A 22725-nucleotide genomic window follows, 5' to 3' on the forward strand; every position below is an offset into this window, starting at 1 on the left:
GTGTGTGTGTGTGTGTGTGTGTGTGTGTGTGTGTGTGTGTGTGCTTCATTTTGTTGAAATGAAATTACACATTCAACAGACAATCTTTTCTTGATTTCCAATCAGTTTTTTTTTAAAGATTTATTTATTTATTATGTATACAACATTCCTTCCATGTATGTTTGTATGCCAGAAGAGGGCACCAGATCTCATTATAGATGGTCATGAGCCACCATGTGGTTGCTGGGAATTGAACTCAGGACCTTTGGAGGAGCAGGCAATGCTCTTAACCACTGAGTTACCTCTCCAGCTCCCCTCCAATCAGTTTTTTTTACCACATTCCTAATCTGAAAATCTAAAATCCAAAATACTCTTTAAAAACAAAACACAAAAACAGAACTGACACAGGTGCAAAGCACAGTTATACTAAAAGTATATAAATTAATGTTGGCTATATGTTGTGTTTAGTCTTACATTGTTGTGATACTTTATTAAGTATATGTAATTATTCAAAAATAACCCCAAATATGTCATTCAGAACACTTTAAGTCCTAAGCATTTTGGATAAGGAATATTCATCTTATCTTTAAATAGCACTTCATTCAGAGACTTAACAGTTTTATTTTTTGTTAATGCTGTTTATTTCCTTAAGACGGGGCTTTGCTATGTAGCCAAGATTAGCTGGAATTTACCATCTTCTTGCCGCAGCCTTGGGATAACAGACAATTTTGCATTTCCTTTTTTTTTTTTTCCGGGGTGGAGGGGCGGGTATTTCGAGGTAGGGTTTCTCTATAGCTTTGGAGTCTGTCCCGAAACTAGCTCTTGTAGACCAGACTGGCCTCGAACTCACAGAGTCTGCTTGCCTCTACCTCCTGATGCCTGGATTAAAGGTGCACCCCACCACCGCCCTGCCAGTTTTGCATTTCTAACTCCTACTAGAGTGTAAGTTCTCTGAAGGATAATCCATGTTTATTATAATTTTGGTATGTAGTAGAGTAGACAGCCCAACATAATTTTTCAATTATTGGCTGCCTTAAAAATACAAGCAAAATATGTAAACACGTTTCACAAAAGGAAAGTACAAATACCAGTAGAAACTGTCAGCTTCCTGTGTAATTAAGAATACAAATAAAGCAAAAACAAGGCATTATATCTCCATGTTGGCAATTTTTTCTTAAAGATTGATAACATCAAGTGACCATTTAAGAGCATGTCTATCATCTGGGGTGCCTACATGGGACCGAACTGTGGACAATGGTTGTGTAGTTTAGTCTGTTTGTGGGAGCCCTGGCAGTGGGATCAGGGTCTATCCCTAGTGCATGAGCTGGCTTTTTGGAGCCCATTCCCTGTGGTGGAATACCTTCATCAGCCTAGATGCAGGGAGGAGGGGCCTGGTCCTGCCACAACTTAATGTGCCAGGCTTTGTTAACTCCCCTTACCCTTTCTGAGGAGTGGATTGGGGGAAGTGTGAGAAGGGGAGGGAGGGAGAACTGTGGTTGGTATGTAAGATGAACAAATAATAATAATAATAATAATAATAATAATAATAATAATAATAATGAAAAAGCAGAAAGAGCATGTCCTTTAAAGGGGTAATATTAAATAAAGACATGATCTTAATGTACTATGGGTGTATTTTTTTAAAAGGTTTATTTAATTATGTATATAGTATCCTTCTTACAAGCCAGAAGAGGGCACCAGACCTCATTACAGGTGGTTGTGAGCCACCATGTGGTTGCTGGGAATTGAACTCAGGACCTTTGGAAGAGCAGGCAATGTTCTTAACCACTGAGGCAGTGGTAAGTCATTGAAGGACATTCACACTGTTTCAGTGAGCTGTTCAAAGGTTTAAGTGGGTAATGGTGTGGGGAGTGTTAATGGGTAAATGATTATGCGATGTATGCATTTGATAAAGTGAAGAAAATTAATAATCTTTCTACATCTAGATTCCTTTGTCAAGTTTTAGAACTTCTGTGAGAATTTTCTAAAAAACATGTTTTAGTTGCATAAAGTACACAAGTGTGAACATTATAATCCATTTACCAAAATAATAGAAAACCAAGATGTATTGTAGTTGCCATTCTGTTTGTTTTAATATGATCAGTATCCTCATAGTGATTATCCTCGTAACTACTATTAATTTAAAAATAATACGTTATAAAATGTAATTTTTTAAACTTTTAAAAATTCTTTTAGTTTGTGTATTTTTCATACATTTATATAGGTGTGTCTCATGTCCTTGGAGGCCAGAAGATGTCATCAGATCCCCTAGAACTAAAGTTCATGTGGTTGTGAACCATCATGTGGGTGCTGGGAATCGAACTTGGGTCTTTTGGAAGAGCAGCCAGTGCTCTTAACCCTGAGCCATCTCTTCAGCCGTCAAGATTTATTTTGTTTTTAATTATTTGTATCTATGTATGAATATGTGCGGGGTACTAGTAACCTTCAAGACCAGGAGAGGACATTAGATCTTCTGAAGCTAGCTAGTTAGAGGTGGTTTTGAGCTGCCTGACGTTTATGCTAGGGAGTCACCTCTAGTGCTCTCTGATAAATACCTGCTCGCTGCGGAGCAGCACAACTCACTCTCTAGTCTTTTTATCTTTTAACACAGGGTCTCATTTTGTAGCCCACGCTGGTTTTGAACTTGGTAGCGGTCCTCCTTTCTTAGCCTCCTTAATCAGTCTAATAAGTCAGTTGACTTTCATGAGCCTAGTGAATTCTATTCCAGATGATTATTACTAACAGTAAATTATTGCTTGTTAATAAGTAATAATTTTTATTAAAACCTTTCTTCATTATAGTTGAACATACTTGAAATTGTAGTAGCTGGGAAGATAAGGCAGGACTCAGGATTCAAGGCCAGTCATATGGTGAGACTCTGTCTCAGGGGAAGCAGGCTCAACAAAATAAAGCCCACCTTTCATAGAATTGACACGGGGAGCATGAAGCTCAGTTAGAAAACCAGTCCAGGTGGAAAAAGTAGATGTCTTGGGGGCAGTCAGAAATAATGCTGTGAAAGGCTTTCTAATTTTTATTAAAACTTTACATTTTGTTAGTAAAGTAAGTATGTCTGTAGAACATTTAAGAATTACAAATTTCAAATTTTTGTTTAAATAATATGCACATTTATTATTTTTTGTCCCTGTTGCTGTCCTGACAAGAGAACTTTACTGTTGGGTGCACATCGTCTCATTCAGCAGTAGTCCTTTAGCTAGCCTTCTTTTGATTTTGCAGGTTCCTGATTGGTCAAGGAGCACATGTAGGAGCTGTCAACAGTGAAGGAGACACACCTTTAGATATTGCAGAGGAGGAAGCAATGGAAGAGCTACTTCAAAATGAGGTTAATCGGCAAGGTAATATAAAAAACAATAAAAGGGAACTTGTTTGGAACTATTTTAGAAAGAATGTCATACATGACTTCCCTGATAAAAGTATCTGTTGCCATTCATATTTGAATAAATTTTAACAGTCGTTTTAATGATTTTATGTATAGAATTTAATGATTTTATGTATAGAATTATTCTATTTGAAAAAATTCCTCTCTACATTGTTTTAAAAATTTGGAATATGTATCATAAGACTTGAGACATAAAAGTATATACAATAACTTCAGAGTGAAACAACAAGCAAAGGGACATACAAGATAGATGTGTCACCTTGCAGATTTGAACAAGATGGCCATAAATGCCTACTGATGGGAACATTTGAGCTGAGCTCTGAATGAGGGGAGAGGGTGAGTCATGTGACTCTGGGAAAAGAACATTCTAGACAGGAAGCAATGAATATAAGGGTGAGAAGGCACCTGATGTAGGCAAAACTGCAGTAAGCAGACTAGCAGGATCAAAATGGCAGGGCAAAAATAAGATTGCTAGATGAAGTTGGGCAGTAACAGCAGGCCACAGGTCTTACAGAATCTGGCTTTTAACCTTAGTAAATTAGGAAGCTGTTGGAGGGGTCGAGGCAAAGGGTGAATGGAATGTGATGTTTAGAAGTTTCTGGTTGTTATGCCAGGAATAGATTGAAGGGAAGAATCAAAGTGTAATATTTAGGAAATAATTGTGGTAATCTAGTTACAATGGAGTTAGACATGACTGGGTGTAGATTCAATGACTAGAAGGGATGTGACTGTGTGTCATGTACATATATGTAGTAATGGGGAATGAAGCAGGGTTTTGCTGTGTAGCCTAGACCAACCTTAAACTTGCAGCAATCCTCCTGCTTCAGCCTCATGAATGCTTTGATTACAAGTGTTTGTCATCGTGTCTCCATCAGAGGATCGTGAGTATAGTTTGATAGCTTGACTAAGAATAGTATTGAGTGATAAGATAAAGGGTGTGTAAGAAAAAGAGTCCCAGGTCTCCAGTGAACGGTGAATGGACTGTTTCCATTTAAATAGAAAGATTGTGAGGAGAATTGTTTCAGAAGAAGATCAGAAGTTCATTTAAATACGCTGAGTTTGTTTTGCCCATTAGATAGACAGTTGAATATGTGGATTTGGAGATACAACATGGAGATAGACGGTTAGAGGAACCTCTTTGTGATAGGGAATGGTTGCTAATGGGGACAGAGCTCTTTTCAGTAGTGATGGGGATTACAGAATTGGTTGTAGTGACAATTGCACTACAATTTAAAGGGTTATAGAACAGGCACACATGGGAACGCTTTAGGTGTCCATGCTCTGGGTGAGTGTTTCCACTGTAGTGAATTTTCTAGAAGAAGCTGAGGAATCTGAAAGAAGAGGTGAATAATATTTCTGTTGTTTTGCTTCTTTGAGATAAGGGCTTTGCCTTGTGGCTAGGGCTGCCTCAAGCTCTCATCCCGCCTCCGACTCCTGAGTACTGGGATTACAAGTGTGCTGCCATACGCGGTTAAGAAAAATAACTAAACGTCCATTTTGCCATGATGTGTATTCAGATGGAAAGCTGTAATTTTCTGCCAAACAGTGATAATTGTGTAAATAAAGTAAGGGTTTTCATGCTGCTGTTTATTTAACATTAGTTACTATGGACAGTAGGTATGGGTACAAGTGGTCTTGGTACTATGGGCCTATTTTGCCAGGACCCTAGCAGACCCATAGTGGAAGGAACCTAGAACATGAATTCCAGACCAACCTGGGTTCTGCTGTGTCTGAAAATTAAAACATTAAAAAGAAGAAAGAAGTTGCTAGTATAGCTGTGGTCAAGGCCAGTTTGTAACAGTCTATTTACTATTGATTAATGTATTGACAGATGTTCTAAGTGTTAAATACAGCAGCAACAAAAGAATTAGAGAATCTTGTTTCTCAATGATTTCAGTCTAGGAAAAAAATAGCAAACGTTTGAGCATCACAACATCGTGTGTATGTGTACAATATGTTGTAAGGACAGCATGTTCTAAGAGTAACTGCCATGGCTAGGAAATGTTTCAGAGGGATAGTGTTTGGAGGCAGTTTGCTTGGGCAGAAAGGGGATATGTACCAAGTAAAGGAATTGGTCCATAGTTTATGTCAAGCATTTATGACTATGGGACAATAAATAATGAGTTAAGATGTAAGTAGTTAAAGGTAAGTCTTGAAAAGATAGACTGGAGCCGGATGGCAAAGGACATTTTTTGGAGACATTGGAGAGATGGGAAGCTCTGTCTGTGGGGAATTCATTTGGTTGGATTAGGTTTTTATAATGAAAAGCATTATCATGTGTGGGGTGAAACAGTGTATGACGCCAGGAAGCGTGTATTCCTTAAGAAGGCGTTTTTTTAAGTTTAATTTATGAAAAGCATTATCATGTGTGGGGTGAAACAGTGTATGACGCCAGGAAGCGTGTATTCCTTAAGAAGGCGTTTTTTTTTAAGTTTAATTTCTTTAAGTAGTCTGAGTGAAAATGATAGGAGCCAAAACTTAGTTATTTGAGATGGAAAAAGGTGGGACTTTGTTGAGGAACTGGAGATACAGTTGAAAACTGACTATAGAGTTGACATATTAGTTAAAGCAACTCACTGAAGTTTGCAGTTGAAGAAGTGATGCTTACATAGTTCACAAGGGAAAATGGGACGAAGCAGAAACTGATTCTGGGACTGTTATAGTTTACTTTGGAATGTCGTAGGCTTATAGTATGCTCCATGACATCCAGATAGTACTGATGGAATTGATGGAGATGTCAAGGTGAGAAATCCGCAGGAAGAGAGACTGATAGTGGTAAACAAAGGCCCTACACTCCTGTCGGTGCAGAATGGGTGTGGAACTTCCTGTGTATTCTTTGATTTCATCATCAGCTGTTCTGTGGTGTTTATAGTACTGCTAACCCCATTTTACAGATGAGGAACTGAAGCTTGGTTGCTGGCCAAGTTCATGCAGAAAGAAGTAATAATACTGTAATACTTCAGAATGTGACAAGATAGATTGAATTTGGGGCTTGAGAGAGATGGTTCAGCAGGTTAAGGGCAATTGCTACTCATCTAGAGACGTGAGTTCTGTTATCAGAACCCATGTCTGGCAGCTCTGAACTAACTATAACTCCAGCTGCCTCCCGGGGCACTCCCCACACATAGCATACACTTACACAGACATACACATACATAAAAATAAACTACTTGGTTTTGTTTTTTGTTTTGTTTTATTTTTGGTTTTTTTGAAACAGCGTTTCTCTGTACCTTTGGTGCCTATCCTGGAACTAGCTCTGGTAGACCAGGCTGGTCTCAAACTCACAGAAATCCGCCAGCCTCTGCCTCCCGAGTGCCAGGATTAAAGGTGTGTGTTACCACCTCCCAGACAAAAAAATAAACACTCAAAAGATACATTGAACTTATATTCAGTCATTGTAATGCAGTGTTTTATTGAATGTGTCCTAGAAAGTACTTTTTAATGTCATTTTATTCTTATGATGACAATTGTGTTTATATAAAATAGCTTAATTCTAAAGAAGCAATAATAGGGAAAGTTCAAATTTTAATAATTTCAAATGGAACACCTTTAATATATCTTTAGCAGAGATAAAAATCTTTTTTAATTATCCCTCCCTGCCTCCAATCTCTTGCCCTGTATTTCAGGCTAACCTCAAATTCAGCTTCTTCTCCCTCAGACTCTGAGTACTGAAATTATAGATGTATACCAGCATACCTTGCTCACATCACTGTGGTATCAGAATTCTTATGTTTAAATATGTGTATGCAGGGGCACTTCTACCTGTGTCCACAGAGGTAAGGCAGAGCACAACTCAGTGATGGATCTCAGGCACTCCCCGATTTTAAGGCAGGGTCTTTAGCTGTCCTGAGCTCACCACACAGGTTAGCTAGACTGACTAGGTTGTGGAGCCTGAGCAACTCATTAGCCTTCCCTGCTGGGATTGCACCTTGCCAAGTACCACTTAGCAGCTGAGCCCTCTCCAGCCTCATGCTGTTGTTAAATAGTCCTTTGAGTTTTTCTTTTTTAAAAAGAGAGTCTTATTCTGTAGCTCATGCCAGCCTGTAACTCACATGGTATGTAGCCCAATCTGGCCTTAAATTCTAGATGCTCCTGTCTCAGCTTCCTGAGTGCTGGCCTTTTACTTTCGTATTCTTCTACACTTGAGTAGTAAATAGTTATGCTTAAGGAAATGGTCTTTGAAATTAGTAATGATTAAGCAGAAGCTAAAAGAATTTTTGCTTTATATTGTGTTTGTGTGTATGTGTGCTTGTGCGCACATGCACTTAAGCTAAGGTTACAGATTTTTGGTTTTTTTACTTAATTTGTTTCTTTGTTTATTTGAGACAGACTTTCTTTTTGTAGCCCTGACTGTCCTGGGACCTAGCTGGCCTTGAACTCAGAGACCATGGCCTCTGTTTCCCAAGTGATAGGATTAAAGGTATGCACCACCACTGCCAGGCACAGATAAGTTTTTTTTTTTTAATTTTAGTTAACCAAATTGCTATCTTATTATGACTGAGAGATTTGGCTACTTTTTTTTTTTTTGTAACTTACTATGACAGTTGTTAGTCTAATCACTTGAATATATCCTACTCAATTTTATCTTCTATTTGCATTGTTTAAAGGTGTTAGAACTGTAGGAGATGACTGAAGGACCTGTTAGGTAGATAGTAAGGTTTTATTTCTCTTAGATGATAAGGTAATAAAAGAAAAGTAGAATCAGAGTTTTAGAGCTGGTGCTAATTGCTAACATTTTTATTGATTCCTGTTCTAAAACTTTATAATAATTAATCTTCAAAATAACCCTATGAGGTCACAAATGAGTAATCTGAAGCGTAGCGTGTATTTATTATCTTCCCATGGTAATACAGCTAGTGAGTACCAAGTCAGAGATTCAGTGTCAGCCAGTCTGGGTTCAGTTCTATGTCTTAATCTGTGATACTAATAGCCAAATAAATTAGGGATTTCTCAGCACCACAAGTCAGTTTGTCAAAGTTCTGGAATTTTAAAACAGGTCTACTAACATGAATTACATAATTTATTGATAGTTTTATTTCATTTTAGATTTTTTTTTATGAACTAAATATAAATTGCATTAAAAGTTGTTTTAAGAATAAAGGAAGAAAGGTCTGGACAGATAATTCAGTGGCTAAAAGCACTGGCTACCCTTCCCAAGGTTCTGGGTTCATTCCCAGTGCCCACATGATAATTAACAGTCAGCTGTAACTCCAGTTCTAAGGGACCCAACACCTTCTTCTGACCTCCCTGGGCATCCATCACAGAGGTGGTACACATACATTCGTGCAGGCAGAACTCTCATGCACCTAAAACATGAGAGGGATTTTCTTTTCTAATTTTCCATAAGGTTTCCTTTACAGCATACCTTAAACCTGGATTATTTTGGCAAGATTTGGAGGTAGGGCCGTGGTGGCGCACACCTTTAATCCCAGCACTCGGGAGGCAGAGACAGGCAGATCTCTGAGTTAGATGCCAGCCTCGAGCCAGTTCCAGGACAGGCCCCAAAGCTACAGAGAAACCCTGTCTCCAAAAAAAAAAAAAGTGAGAACCTTTTTTTTTTACCCCCAGGGTAATGCAACACACCTTTCTACTTCAGAGAGGGAGCCCCTGACAAACTGAAGTCAGAACTGCGCCAGTGATCACTAGGAGAGCCAGTGAGCTTTTCTTGGTGTTTCCAACAGGTGTATGGGTGAGGGGTTGCTTACAGGAGCAGGGATGACTCAAGTGCAGCTGTCCCACTGAGAAGCCTGTCTTAACAAGAGTGACAGTGAACTTAAGCTGTGTCCTTGGGGCTCTCTGTATAATTTAAAACTCTCCTTTCCCAGTTGGTCAGTCTCCTGTAAGGCTGGCAAGGGATTTTTGTTTTGTTTGTTTTTTTGAGAGAGGGTTTCTCTGAGGAGAGACTTTTGAGAATCTTGTAAGTTTCTGCTTTCTCAGCTATGTGACATTTTGTTTACCTCCTGGGTCTCCTGAGCCTTCCAGAAGAATGCCTCAATGCCAAGGAGACTGCTGGGAGTGATTGCTTTGTGATTGGATAAAGATAGATAAACACCAAAGTCAAGAGTCTTAATGCTTTAAGATGGTGAAAGTAGAAAAACTTCTAAAAAGAGCTGTGTCCTGGGAAGTGGTAATTTGCCAAGCAGGCAAAATGAAGATATGGTCTGTGTAGGAGATAATTGCATAAACAGCACGGCACATTTGGGACCTTGGATGGAGATCTAGATGTTCACACCGATTGAAGGTAGAAGAGGAAGACGAGAGATGACCGTGTCTGCTACTTACAAGACGTCTAGCTTTGTCTCATGGGAAGATGTTCAGCCATTGACAAATTTTAGAGAGACATAACGACCAAATTTGGGCTATTCCCATCTGACAGTGGTAGGGTTTTGAACTGGAAGAATTGGATGAGTTCAGTTCATGATCAGAGTCCAATGTGAAGTGAACTAGTGCTAGGAACTGTCAGAAGACAGACTAGGAGGTGGCCCCTCAGAATCTGGTAGCTAATCGGAGAGTATTGTATGGTAAAAGGACAGTGACTGCCAGGGTTCTGGATGACCACAGATACTTGGTAGCTGCAGCAACAGCTAGTTTCCGGAAGTTGCTCAACTTCTACTACTGAGTTTGAGATACACATGGGGGTGTTCCACTGCATTTTTTTTTTTTTTAGTGTTTTTCTGCTCCTCAGGCTGTTACTTGGCTGATCTTAATCTCTAACTAGGTTTGTATGAAAAAGGACAAATGTGCATATGAAACTACTTACAAAATGATTGATGGAAGATGGAAAGCTTAAGAGTAGAACTACTTTCTACAAAGTAAACCTTCCTCCAAGGTCAAGGTCAGCACCAACAAATCACTAGGTTTAAAAGTAAAACCTGCATTATTTTATTTGGCCCTACCAAATAAATAAATTCAAAATAAAGTCATGTCTTTCTTAAATATGCTATACTAATTTGTGTGTGTGACGTTTTCTCTTCTGTATCCAAATTAATATCTGTGTTCAGATTAGCAGAGATTGATCTACCGTGAAGCATCCAGAATGAACCAACTCTCTGCCTTTCCTAGTACCACTCTAGTTAAGGTGACCTCTGTCTCCTGGTTGAGTCACTGTAGTAGCCTCCATACTGTGACAGCTATTCCACATCTCACGTTTCAGCAGAAGTGATGCTTCTAAATTAAGATGACTGGGTCACGCAGTTCACTGTACTCTATAGAAAGCTTGACATCCTTTATAAAGAGAACATTCTGTGTAGATTCCCACACAGGAGCCAACTGGTACTTCATTCCCTCTTTTCTAAACAGTGATGGCATCATTTTAATTAGAGACTATTCTCTGCCAACCTGTAGAATAGCTTCTCCTCATTAATCTCAATCATTTTGTCCTGTTTTATTTTTTTTCTCAGGTATAACTTTTTCTGCCTTATAAATAAAAGCAGCTTCATGTCTCATAATGTAGGCACTCACTGTCTGCCTAACTGGAGAGGAGGGTGGGTAGGTGGGTGAGTGGGAAGATCCTAGCCAGACAGCTGTATATATGGATATAGACTATGAAAATATATTAGCTAAAGGAGAATAAAGGGGTTGTGTTATATATTGTTATATATATTTTTTAATCATTTATTTACTCTCTCAGGAACTATTTCTTTACCATAAAGTTTATCTATATTCTGTCAGATGATTAAGTTATAAAATAAGAATATCTTTACTTTTGATAAGCTTATTCTTCTGAAATACACTACTTATTTATAATTTATAAATAGTCTTATGTCATTAAGTAACCATTAATTGCAGCCATAAGAAAAGATAAGATCATTTAGAAATTTCCCCATTATCTTTACTAATTTACAAATACTTTCTCTCGTGGTAGAGAGCTCTTTGAAGATTGGAACGAGAAAATCTTACTCATTTTTATATTTGTTCTGCTCTTATCACTTTAGCCAAGACAGTGCTTATAATACTTTTAAATGAAAGACTTTCTCTGTAACTAGACAGTCCTCATCATATGGAGAGTATGCTATGCTGGAAAGGAAAGGATGTTTAGAGAGGAAAAAGAAGGCAGTTAGGGCTTGATGCATTGACTGACGCTCCTCCGTGTGGCAGAGCAAGGTCCACTTGACTTGTGTAGAGTTTAGGAGATAGATAGATATATATGAGAATTAATCATATCTAATTGTTCAAAATTACTTTATTTTATACAAAGGATGCTTGAATTTAAAAAAACAGAAGTAACCAGAAAAGATAAAAAGATTACCAAATTGGATATGTTGGTGCACACCTTTGTCCCAGCACTTAGGAGTTCAACAAAGCTAGTTACAGACTACCCAAGGCTACACTGTTTCAAAAAACAAAATACAACCAGAATAATATTGTGGGGCCAAAGCTAAATACTTGTCTGAGAAGGCTAATAAAATATCTGTTGTATTTCACATTCCTTTATAATAAGCCATTTTTCAAAACCATTGTGTAACTGTTAGTTTTCATTTAAACATTAATTTTTGTAATCTTGTTTCACTGTGTAGAATTGGGAAGAGTATTCTTGAGTGAGAAAAATGAAAATAACGTAAGTATACTTTTTTCCCCCAAAAGGTGTTGATATAGAAGCAGCTCGAAAAGAAGAAGAACGGATAATGCTCAGAGATGCAAGGCAGTGGCTAAACAGTGGCCATATCAGTGATGTCCGGCATGCAAAATCTGGAGGTACTGCGCTTCACGTGGCAGCTGCCAAAGGATATACAGAAGTTTTAAAGTATGTATTACTTTTCACAGAGTTTCATTTTCTTAAAATATGTGCAAATGTTATTTTGAAGCAGACTGTAGAAATATTTGTTCTCAGAGGAAAACAGATTGTTTCTAAAATTCTTTTCTCAAATTTTTAATATTTCTGTTCTCTGGGTATTTATGTTTGTTTCAGTTACAGTTTTCTCATAAAATGGATTTAAGTATCAGCCAAGCATTATATCTTATCTGTCAGGCTGATAAGTTACGAGAGTCATTGGAGAGTTCCATATTGACTAGAGGTTGAGAATAAAAATAATATGTAAATAGTTTTCTTTTTACTATAGAAATGCTAGAATTCAATTTGCTGATACTATAATATTAAGTATTAGTTCATAAACATCAGTGACTATAAGACTGTATGCTGATCAGCTAGTTTCCTTGTGGCAATGTTCGTGTGTGTGTGTGTGTGTATGAGAGAGAGAGAGAGAGAGAGAGAGAGAGAGAGAGAGAGAGAGAGAGAGAGAGAGAGAGAGAGACTTGTTAATAAAAACAATAAAGAGCCCTTCCCTGATTTCCTGACCATTTTAATTTCACCTTTAGTAATGTAGGTCTCTCTTAGAATAGTAACGTGGTTAATTTGTTTTCTTGTCCTTCCCTGTTTCTTTCTAATCTAAAGCTTTTCTGTATTTTTCAACTCCATTAATAAGTAATGTGAATGTTATCAAACAATAATAATTATTCCTTATCTCAGCAGTTCTACCTCTAGGAGTTTCTTATAGGTCTCACTTAAGAAGAAAGTTATGTGCTGGCAATATAATTTGTAATAAGAATAGAAGAATGGCTTAATAAATCATGGTACATAGTTTCCATGGAAGACTCTAGCAGTTAAAACATACATGAGAAAATTTCCTTTGTATTATAGAAAGAATGCTAGTGAAAAAATAAGTATTAAATGAAAAAATAAATGAAATTAAATGAAAAAAATAAGTATTAAATGAAAAATAAGATTCGTAGGGGCCTGGAGAGATGGCTCAGAGAGGTTAAGAGCACTGGCTGTTCTGCCAGAAGTCCTGAGTTCAATTCCCAGCAACCACATGGTGTCTCACAACCATCTGTACTGAGATCTGGCGCCCTCCTCTGGCGTGCGGGCATACATCGAGGCAGAATGTTGTATACATAATAANAAGAGCACTGGCTGTTCTGCCAGAGGTCCTGAGTTCAATTCCCAGCAACCACATGGTGTCTCACAACCATCTGTACTGAGATCTGGCGCCCTCCTCTGGCGTGAGGGCATACATCGAGGCAGAATGTTGTATACATAATAAATAAATAAATCTTAAAAAAGAAAAAAAATAAGATTCGTAGATGTAACTTCTCATGGAGTTGTCAAAATCTGTAGTACTGTAAACTAATTAGTAATGTACAGCTTGGGATAATATCCTCCCTTTGTATTTTTGCGTGTGCATGTTTGTGTATGTGGTGTGTGTGTGTGTGTGTGTGTGTGTGTATTGTGTATGTGGTGTGGTCTAGTGTGTGTGTATGTGTGTGCATGTTCTGTATGTGGTATGGTTTGTAGTGTGTTTGGAACTTACGTATAGGTAAATAAGATAAATAATGAAAAGAAGAAACCTATTCCAAATGAGGCCTTCTGCTTTCTCTCCCTGTGATCATGCACAGCTCCTTTCAGTGTGATTTTGAAGGCTTTCCTTCACTGCCACCATTGCAACTCCATAGAACCTGTCTGTGGGCACTGGGTTTTGTTGTCTCATTTTGCTGTCCATCAGAGAGCTCTTTGAGTGTAGGTGCTTTTGTTTTTCTTTATTCTTCTTTATCTTTTAATTTTTGTTTTGTTTTTTTTTCTAAGCGTCCTCATAGAACCTGGCACATTTAGAGAACTATGTTGAAGATGTATTTTCCTGCTAAAGTCTTCCCTCTACACCCACTCCCAAAAGTATTTATAATTTCATGTTGTTAAAGTTCATATTGCCTAATGAGGATATGCTTTTATTATCTAATAGTCTAGTGTTATTTATCCCTCTATTAATACAAATTCTGGTCATAAGTACAATAAAGGAGATCTGTTTACATCTGTTAGCCTGTTCTTTAGATCGTTGCTTTTAAATACAGTTCTGCAGATAAAAGCCAGGCAAAATTATAAGAACCATATAGGAGTATTATAATAAGGATTATTTTTGTAAAAACATCCTGTGTGTAAAATTAGGGATGAATGGATATAGACTGACAGCCAGGCCAGCAGACATGGTGGCACATGCTGCAGTCCCTCACCTTTGGCTTGTCGTATGTAGTAAGATAGTCTCAAAACCCACAAAATATATTTGGATGGACAAAGCCCTAATAATTAGAGCCCTAATGTGCTGATTCAATAGTGCTATAGTTGACCTAGAGAATATTTTTTATTAAACCAAGTTTTTAAGATGGGTTTGGTACTGAGCTAGGTTTGGAAATAGCCACTATAGCTAGATATTATTAATTAATAGGCCAGTTTATATTTCTTATGTTTTGGCTTGTTTTCCACAATCTCGCTCTTTAACCCAGACTAGCGGCAGTCATCCTGCCTCAGCCACCTGAGTGCAGTGACTACAGATGTGAACATTTACACATAACCACCACTTCTAACAGTAAACAAATAGGTGATTATAAATTAGCTGTCACTACCACCTCCTGTAGGTAAACAGAAGCCCTTCTCAAGCTCACCATCTTGGAGAGTCAGGTAAAAGTATATTAGATTTCTGATGTAAAGCATCGTTTGCTTGTGTGTTGGGCTGTGCTATGTGCAACTTATAGGTTCATTATGTGAACATAATTTCTGAATAAAATGAAGGTCGATGTCACTTTGCAGTTAGAAGGGCATGCTAATTTATATTACTCTTTGCGTTGTATTAAAAATGTATTTCTATTTTATAGCTTGTTAGTGATTGGAATATCTGCTTTCTACTGATGCAAAATAGAAGACTCAGTACCTTGAAATATGTGTTTCGCTTTGTTTGTTACTAACAGAGTATCAGTTTCTTTTGAAATTTTTTGTAGTAGATCATAAAGGTTCAAAAAGCTTCCATAAACCATTTCCTCAAATACAAAGCAGCTAAGCATTACAAAATAAGCTTCTAGGATTCTAATATATTTTTAGGCCACATTTGGCCTGAGATGCTGTATCATCTGGACATCTAAAGATAGCTCTTGCTGCAGCAAATAAGCTTTATGCACAGATTGATCCATTGTGCTTAATCTTACTTTTAAAACTGGGCTTCTCAGTGAAAATTTTCACTTACAAGTGATACTAACAAGAATTAATCAGTGTCATATCAAACTGTAAGAGTTAAGATTATTAGCATTAATTAAAAGCTCATTGTGGCAATGACTCAAGTGTCTTCTGTAAGTTACTTTCCATTTGCCCTAGTTAATTAATTAAGAGGAGGAGGACTTAGAAGTCTGAAAAGAATTAAATTGCTAATTGTGCTTAAATTGCATGATAGAAGGCTGTTTATCATGTTTGTTAATTTCTAGATTTTAATGATTATCTAATTCACTGTAATTTCTTTAGACTTTTAATACAGGCAGGCTATGATGTTAATATTAAAGATTATGATGGCTGGACACCTCTTCATGCAGCAGCTCATTGGGGTAAAGAAGAAGCATGTCGAATTTTAGTGGACAATCTGTGTGATATGGAGATGGTCAACAAAGTGGTAGGCCTTTTAAACATATTTTAACACTAGAAACAAAATTCTAACCACAATATAATCTAAGATTATGAATGATGTGACCTTTATCTGCTGTCCATTATTAATCCACTTACTCACGTTTAAGTTGTTTTAGCTTCCACATGAGGTGTTTATCCTCTATTCTGCAGAAAAGGGAGTAGGATTCCTTGAGTAATCATTTTATCATACATGTACAGAACATTTGAAAACATAGCTACTATATTTTTAGGTACTCGTATATTAAGAAATTATGTGTTTGTTTAAATGTTTACTGCTGTCAGTAGAAGTCGGAGCAGTGTACTAGAGTGTTTCTCATTCTTTTTGACTGATCATCGTCTTTAAGGCGAGGGCTTGTTTGTTTGGAGGCAGTGTCTGATATAAGACTGAGTTCTATATGTCACTGAGGTTTATATTGAGACTGAGTGCCTGCTTCCACCTCACATGTACTGAGATTGCAGGTTTACACTGCCTCAGCTGGCTGATGATAATCTTAGTAGCCTGTCACAGTAGTTAGTGATAGTGGATCCTGAAGTGAGATTGCTGAGATAGAGCACTGACAAGAAAACTGTTCAGTGGGTAATGAATTACTTCATGATCCATAATTGGATAAAGGAAATGGGGAAAAAAATCAATTTTGTGCATCATGTTTTTAAAAAATCATGGAGATCAAGTTACCAGGTTTCTTGGATTACTTTTCCCTTTCAAATAGTGTCATTTTGTCAGTGAACACAGTATTCTTGCTAGTTACTTTCCCGCTCCGTGTTGGTAGACAGGTTTCACGCACTCACAGTTGAAAGCTTAAAGTATGTGTTCTGTTATATGAGCTCTGGTCTGCCTGCATTCCAGCTTTCTTCCAGTATTATTATAGGCCACTCACTACTCACATGTGTAGTATCAATAATTGGTTTATTTAGTAATAGTGACTTCCAAAAAAGACTAAAAAGGAAGATTTTTTTTAATTGAAACAGTTTTCCAAAAAGATAATGTAACTTCTGAATATAACATGCTATGTTTCCCTGGCTGGGACATATGTAATACATAATCTGTATGAGAAGAATTTCATTTTGCATTTGGCCTATAATTAATTATCTTAGATATAATACATATTTACACGTGAAAATAAAATCATTTTAGTTTCTAACATTGAATTTTCTTATCACTTTTATAGCAACTTCTTTTGTTTCTATAGATTTGTTCTCATATCTCTTTATTCTATTATGTTAGTGACTTTTTTCTCATAGTCTAGAATACCCTGCCCTTTTCGTGTTCATTATCTGACATTACCCTTTCACCAACCTCAGGAGTTGTGTTTGCAGGTTTAGGGATGTGCTCAGAGAAGCTGAATACTTTCCTAAAGCTTCACTTTAAGGTTTTCTTTTTTTTCTCTCTCTTTCTTTTAGTTTCTTTTTTTCCATTGTTTCTCTACAATTTGTTTTTTAATTTCTGCTAAAATTTCTTTTAAAATGCAAGACTTTAAAAACATTTTAATAGAAATAACGTAGACAATTCTAAATGCTTTTATACCATATTTAGTCATAATTTTTTAGGTTTATTTATTTAAAAATTCAATAGTTACATAACTTTCCTATGTGAGTCAAGCTGTCTTCTCTGTTCTTTGTTATATTTTCCTTAATTTTTGATGTGTGTAAGTATTCTATCTGCTTGTGTATCACCTACATGCCTGATACCTGAACAGGTTGTTGGCTTCGCTGAGACTGGCTAAGTTACAGATGGCTGTAAGCCAGCATGTGGATGCTGGGACAGAACCCAGGCAGCAAGAATTTTTTTTAGGGGGGGGGGGCATTGAATCAGGGTTTCTTTGTATAGCCCTGGCTATCCTGGAACTCACTGTGTACACCAGGCTGGTCATGAACTCACAGAGATCCACCTGCCTATGCCTTCCCAGCTAGGATTACAGGCATGTAGCACCAATCTGAGGTCCTTTTTATTTTTGTAAAAGTACTTTCTATAATAGTTCAAGGTTGGGCTGGAGAGATGGCTCAGTGGTTAAGAGCATTGCCTGCTCTTCCAAAGGTCCTGAGTTCAATTCCCAGCAACCACATGGTGGCTCACAACCATCTGTAAAGAGGTCTGGCGCCCTCTTCTGGCCTTCAGGCATACACACAGACAGAATATTGTATACATAATAAATAAATATTTAAAAAAAAATAGTTCAAGGTTATCCACAACTCACTGTGTAATCCAGGCTGACCTCAAACTCTTGATTCTTCTACCATAGACTTTGTAGTGCCAGAATTATAGAGCCTCTGTACTTGGCCTGTCTTATGCTTAATTAGAGCAGATCCTTTTGTAGCAGTTATGTGAACCTGCTATGTGACTTTATCATGTCATTTCCTTCTTTCATTAATACTTTTTAAGAATTGTTTTTATTTTATGTGTCAGGGTGTTTTGCTTGCATGTATCTCTCCACCATGTATGTAAAGTGCCCACAAAGGCCAGAAGTTGAATCTTCTATAACTAGAGCTGTAGATGGTTGTGGGTCACCATGTGGGCTCTGGGAATTAAACTTCTTTCCCCTGTTAGAGAAGTCAGAGCTCTTAACCTCTAAGCCATGTCTTCAAGCCCCTTTCATGAGTACTTGTTTTCTTTAAAACATCAAGTAAAGGCTCTTAAAGTACTATGCGTGTTTACATGACTTAACAGTAAAAAACATGATTTAGGGCCCAAACACATACCAACATGTATACACATGTTCACACATTGAAGTTTTTTTAAAAATGAAAATATAATATGTGAAAAACAATATTAGTATAGAAAATATACAAATCCTCTAAAGTCTATAAAAGTCTTTCTATGTGAAAATGATGTTCTAAAAGTCAATAGAACGTTTTCTCAACTTTTTAATTTGTCTACAAACTATAAAACATTATTTTAACTCTTAATATTGATTTTAAATATAAAAATTTTATTTTGCTTTTTATTAAAATAATTACTAGAATTACTAGAATTACTATTGTCTCTTTAATATCATTGATGATAATTTTCTTATTGGAATTTCTGTTCATGCACAACAGTTAGAGCATATTATCTCTATATCATACAAGTTTAAGTATTTCTGCTGCTAATGGCACAGGTATTTTTTCCCCTCCTAATCCTGCTCGACCTCACATCATATGCTGCAGCAGTGCAGGCCTGGATTCTATCCCCACGTCTGCTTCTCTCACCTCGATGGACCCTGTCAGTTATCACTCAGACTTCCCATCTGAACACTTTCCCATCATCAACAGTTTCTAGAACCCACTTCACCGGTGGTTCCAAAGATTTAAAGAGATCATGTCAGCAAAAGCAGTTCATTTAGAATGAGTGAGAAAGAAAAAAATGAAGAGATGATAAAGTTAGAGTCAATGGCCTTGATAGATCTGTGGCTCTGCTAATGAGTAGGTATATTGAACCGATTTGTCAAGCAGCTTGTTTTGTTCCTTTGATTTGACAAGTTCCTACTTTCCAATATCTCATCCCTGTGTCCTTAGCTGTGTACCGTTGCTTCACCTGACCAAGCTGTGTGCTTTCCTGCGCTTGCATTCCATTGGTGACGCCGGTGGCACATGAGGATAGCTACGAGTCTCATAATGCCCAGACTCTCGTGTCTTGCAGATCACATGCAGCCCTGCTTGTGTTCCTGACACATGTTGATAGGTGGTGGGGGTGCTTTTTACATTGAAATGTTTTCTCTCTAATAGCCCACATTTTACTTTAGTTTTCATTCACTTTCTGCTGCTATTTGCAAAGCAGACTCATTAATCAAGGGAGAAAATGAGAAGAAACGTTAGTTAGTAAAGTAACCAGTTTCTAGCTATTAAAAAGAGAAGTTTCAACTGCTGCAAAAAGGTAATTACAATTCATAAAATTTATAATGGGATTTTCTTCATAAGGTTTAGTAAGTGTTTAAGAAATCAGTGAGTTATTTGAACATGATATTTAAAAATAAAAATTGCATTAAAATATAGAGCTTCAAACATTTTAGAACTAAATGTACAGAGAGTACAATATATCAAAACTGAATTTCTGTCTTAAAATTCTGAACCAATTATTTTATTACAGATCTTGGTTTGGGGTTTGTTTTGTTTTTTGAAGTCAGTTTAATTCTTAGCTTTTACTGCTTCAGGCTGAAATTGGTCAGGAGAGATGTTCCAGCTTCACCCCTTGGTTTGGTAGAGAAAGGTGACCTTAAAACCTTGAGTGTTGTTCCACAGGGAATACAAATATGCTGACAAGTGTTCCTTTGAACTCATTTTTAAGAGTAAGCAATGCTTGAAGTTGCTGCATAAGCGCACACACAAGAGCGTGCATACACACACAAACATTTAAATTTTAGGAAATAATCGAATTAAAAGGTTCAAAACCTAGAGTAACCATATCACTCATTAATTTCACTTTTAACATGGAAATTGCCCCCCAAATACACACACACACACAGAGTGCATCTTCCTAGCAGTGTCTTTAAAGACTTATTTTTATTATTTTAATTATTTGTATGTATATGTATTTGTGAATATATGCACTTGAATGCAGGTGCACTTGAATGCAGGCCGGAGGTATCAGACCCCCTAGAACTGGAGTTAGAGGCAGTCACCAGTGTAAATGCTGGGAACTGAACTTGGGTCCTCCGCAGGAGCAGTCCTGCTCTTCATCCAAGTAGTGCTTCTTATTGTAAGCAGAGAACAAAAGCAAATGACCAGTATGGATTCAGATTAGTAAAATGTGCACATCATGCCATGGAATTGTATTTTTCAGTGAACGGGAATAAACTAATAATACATGTTATAACATAGTTTAATCTTGGCAGCATATGAAATGAAAGAAACCTATCTAAAGGATTTTTGTATAGTTCGATTCATGTAAAATGTTTAGCGCAAGCAAATATATACACAAGGTAGGTTAGTGGTTGCCTTAGTTAGGAGACATGGGAAGAAGGTAGGCAGATACTTTAGGATATGCTTATTCTTTTGCAGTTGTTAAAAGTTTTCTAAAATTGTAGTGTGAGGTTACTGCTATAAATATACTCATAACAACATTGGCTCATTCTGGTACTAAAATGTAGGGAAAGTATTGTGTTCGCTTGTTCTCACACATGAATTTCGCATGTAGCATTGGAGTTCTTTGTATACCTGTTTCCAGGGAATAGAGAATTAGCTTAGTCACTGGAGTGCTTCCTTTGCAAGTCTTGTGACTGGAGTTCAATCCCCTGAACCCTATAAAAGGCTGGGTAGGGTAGCCTGAACTTTTATGTCCCTGGTGCTCACTGGCCCAACGTAGCTTACCTTTGAGTTTCAGGCCTGTAAGAGACTCTGGAGGACAGATCCAACAGTGCCCTCTAACCTCCACATCGGTACTCCCACACTTGCATGTATACTGACATGAACATGAAATGTGTGTGATTATTCAAAATTGTGATTTATTTATATTCATCAATTTGTGATTTATTGAATTTTTACTACTTCTCATTTCCTGTCTAGGGCCAGACAGCCTTTGATGTAGCAGATGAAGACATTTTAGGATATCTAGAAGAGTTGCAAAAGAAACAAAATCTGGTATGTTTGATTGCTAAAAATTGCTTATATTAATGAATTTGCCTTAGCTTTGAGTTTTAAGCAGTTGAGATGTTGTGGTGCTATTTTATACTCTTAGTAATCACAAAATGACAGTGGGCTAGAATACAGGGGTGGTGGGGTTGGGTCACCCATATTGTTGGTTACCTGTTCTTGTGTCTTGCCTTTTACAAAATGAATACTTAAAACATGTTTTTCTAATTTCCTAAGACAATATGCTTAAAAGGTATGACCATAAACCTGAGTTTATAATAGAAGGCCCCAAACAGGCAGGGAATGCCATAACTAGGGGATAGAGTCTACATATGTTACTGTCAGTCACCACCATAAGTAGACAGTGGACCCTGACTTCCGTGAGCTGAAGACAGGACTGACATTTTTTCTTTTTATTGCTGATTAGAATTCCTGGGGTTTGTTGTGTTTTAAACTACCTACTGGTTTTCAGGCTTTTTCTTTGTAGTTAGTATTTATATCCTTTTAAAATGACATTTTTAATAACTTCATTGTCTTTATGCTCTGTACTGTACTAATTGATATCACCCTTCTTTCCCTTCATAACTGTGGGTAAAGCTTCATAGTGAAAAACGGGATAAGAAATCTCCGCTAATCGAGTCAACAGCAAATATGGAAAATAATCAGCCCCAGAAAACGTTTAAGAAGTGAGTAATTGATGAAGCAAGGGTTTGTTTCTGCTAGGAATGGAATAATGCCGTGGCCACTGAGGGAAACTGTTAATGTATTTGGACCTTTGATGTTTACAATCTGTTGAAGTTTGTTTTCCTTTCACAGCAAAGAAACCCTGATTATTGAGCCGGAGAAAAATGCATCTCGCATTGAGTCTCTGGAACAAGAAAAGGCTGATGAGGAGGAGGAAGGAAAGAAGGATGAGTCGAGCTGCTCCAGCGAGGAAGACGAGGAGGATGACTCAGAGTCCGAAGGAGAGGCCGGTAAGCTTACGAACATCCGTTCATTTTAATTGTATTGTTCTTGAAGTTTGGAATAATGTAAGAAAGGCTTCAGTTTTAGCTTTTTTTGTACAGGCTTGCTACCTGTTGTGTCTGTCTTGGTAACCTGTGAGTTTATTGTTTTTTGCCTGTCAGGGGGTGGTGACTCCCCTCCACTTCTTGCTGATTTGTGTTTAGATTTGAAGAAGGTACAGAGGCTTCTCGGCGTGTCCTAGGACCTAGAGGATGGCACGGATAGAGTTTGAACAGCTTCCCAACATTCAAGAACACAGGGATCCACTGGCTCCTGTGATTCAGTCATCTAGAAGGCTGGCTCTGTCAGCTTCCCAAGTTCTCCCTAAATGGTCAAGGAGCGGAGGGGCTGCTGAGATTACTTT

General features: G+C 37.4%; 1 protein-coding gene across 6 annotated transcripts in view; it reads left to right on the plus strand.

Annotated features, from left to right (window-relative positions):
* Ppp1r12a (protein phosphatase 1 regulatory subunit 12A) overlaps nucleotides 1–22725 on the plus strand; it is a 109938-nt gene that overhangs the window by 49124 nt on the left and 38089 nt on the right. For all 6 annotated transcript variants that reach the window (XM_050135551.1, XM_050135552.1, XM_050135548.1 and 3 more), the window contains exons 3-8: nucleotides 3214–3332; nucleotides 11960–12119; nucleotides 15654–15798; nucleotides 21291–21365; nucleotides 21954–22042; nucleotides 22173–22330. In XM_050135551.1, the coding sequence (XP_049991508.1) occupies nucleotides 3214–3332; nucleotides 11960–12119; nucleotides 15654–15798; nucleotides 21291–21365; nucleotides 21954–22042; nucleotides 22173–22330 (746 nt within the window). The remainder of the gene's footprint in view (nucleotides 1–3213; nucleotides 3333–11959; nucleotides 12120–15653; nucleotides 15799–21290; nucleotides 21366–21953; nucleotides 22043–22172; nucleotides 22331–22725) is intronic.

Source organism: Alexandromys fortis, unplaced genomic scaffold (assembly GCF_014885135.2).
Source record: "Alexandromys fortis isolate MF-2015 unplaced genomic scaffold, M_Fortis_MF-2015_v1.1 scaffold_24, whole genome shotgun sequence".
Lineage (NCBI taxonomy): Eukaryota > Metazoa > Chordata > Mammalia > Rodentia > Cricetidae > Alexandromys > Alexandromys fortis.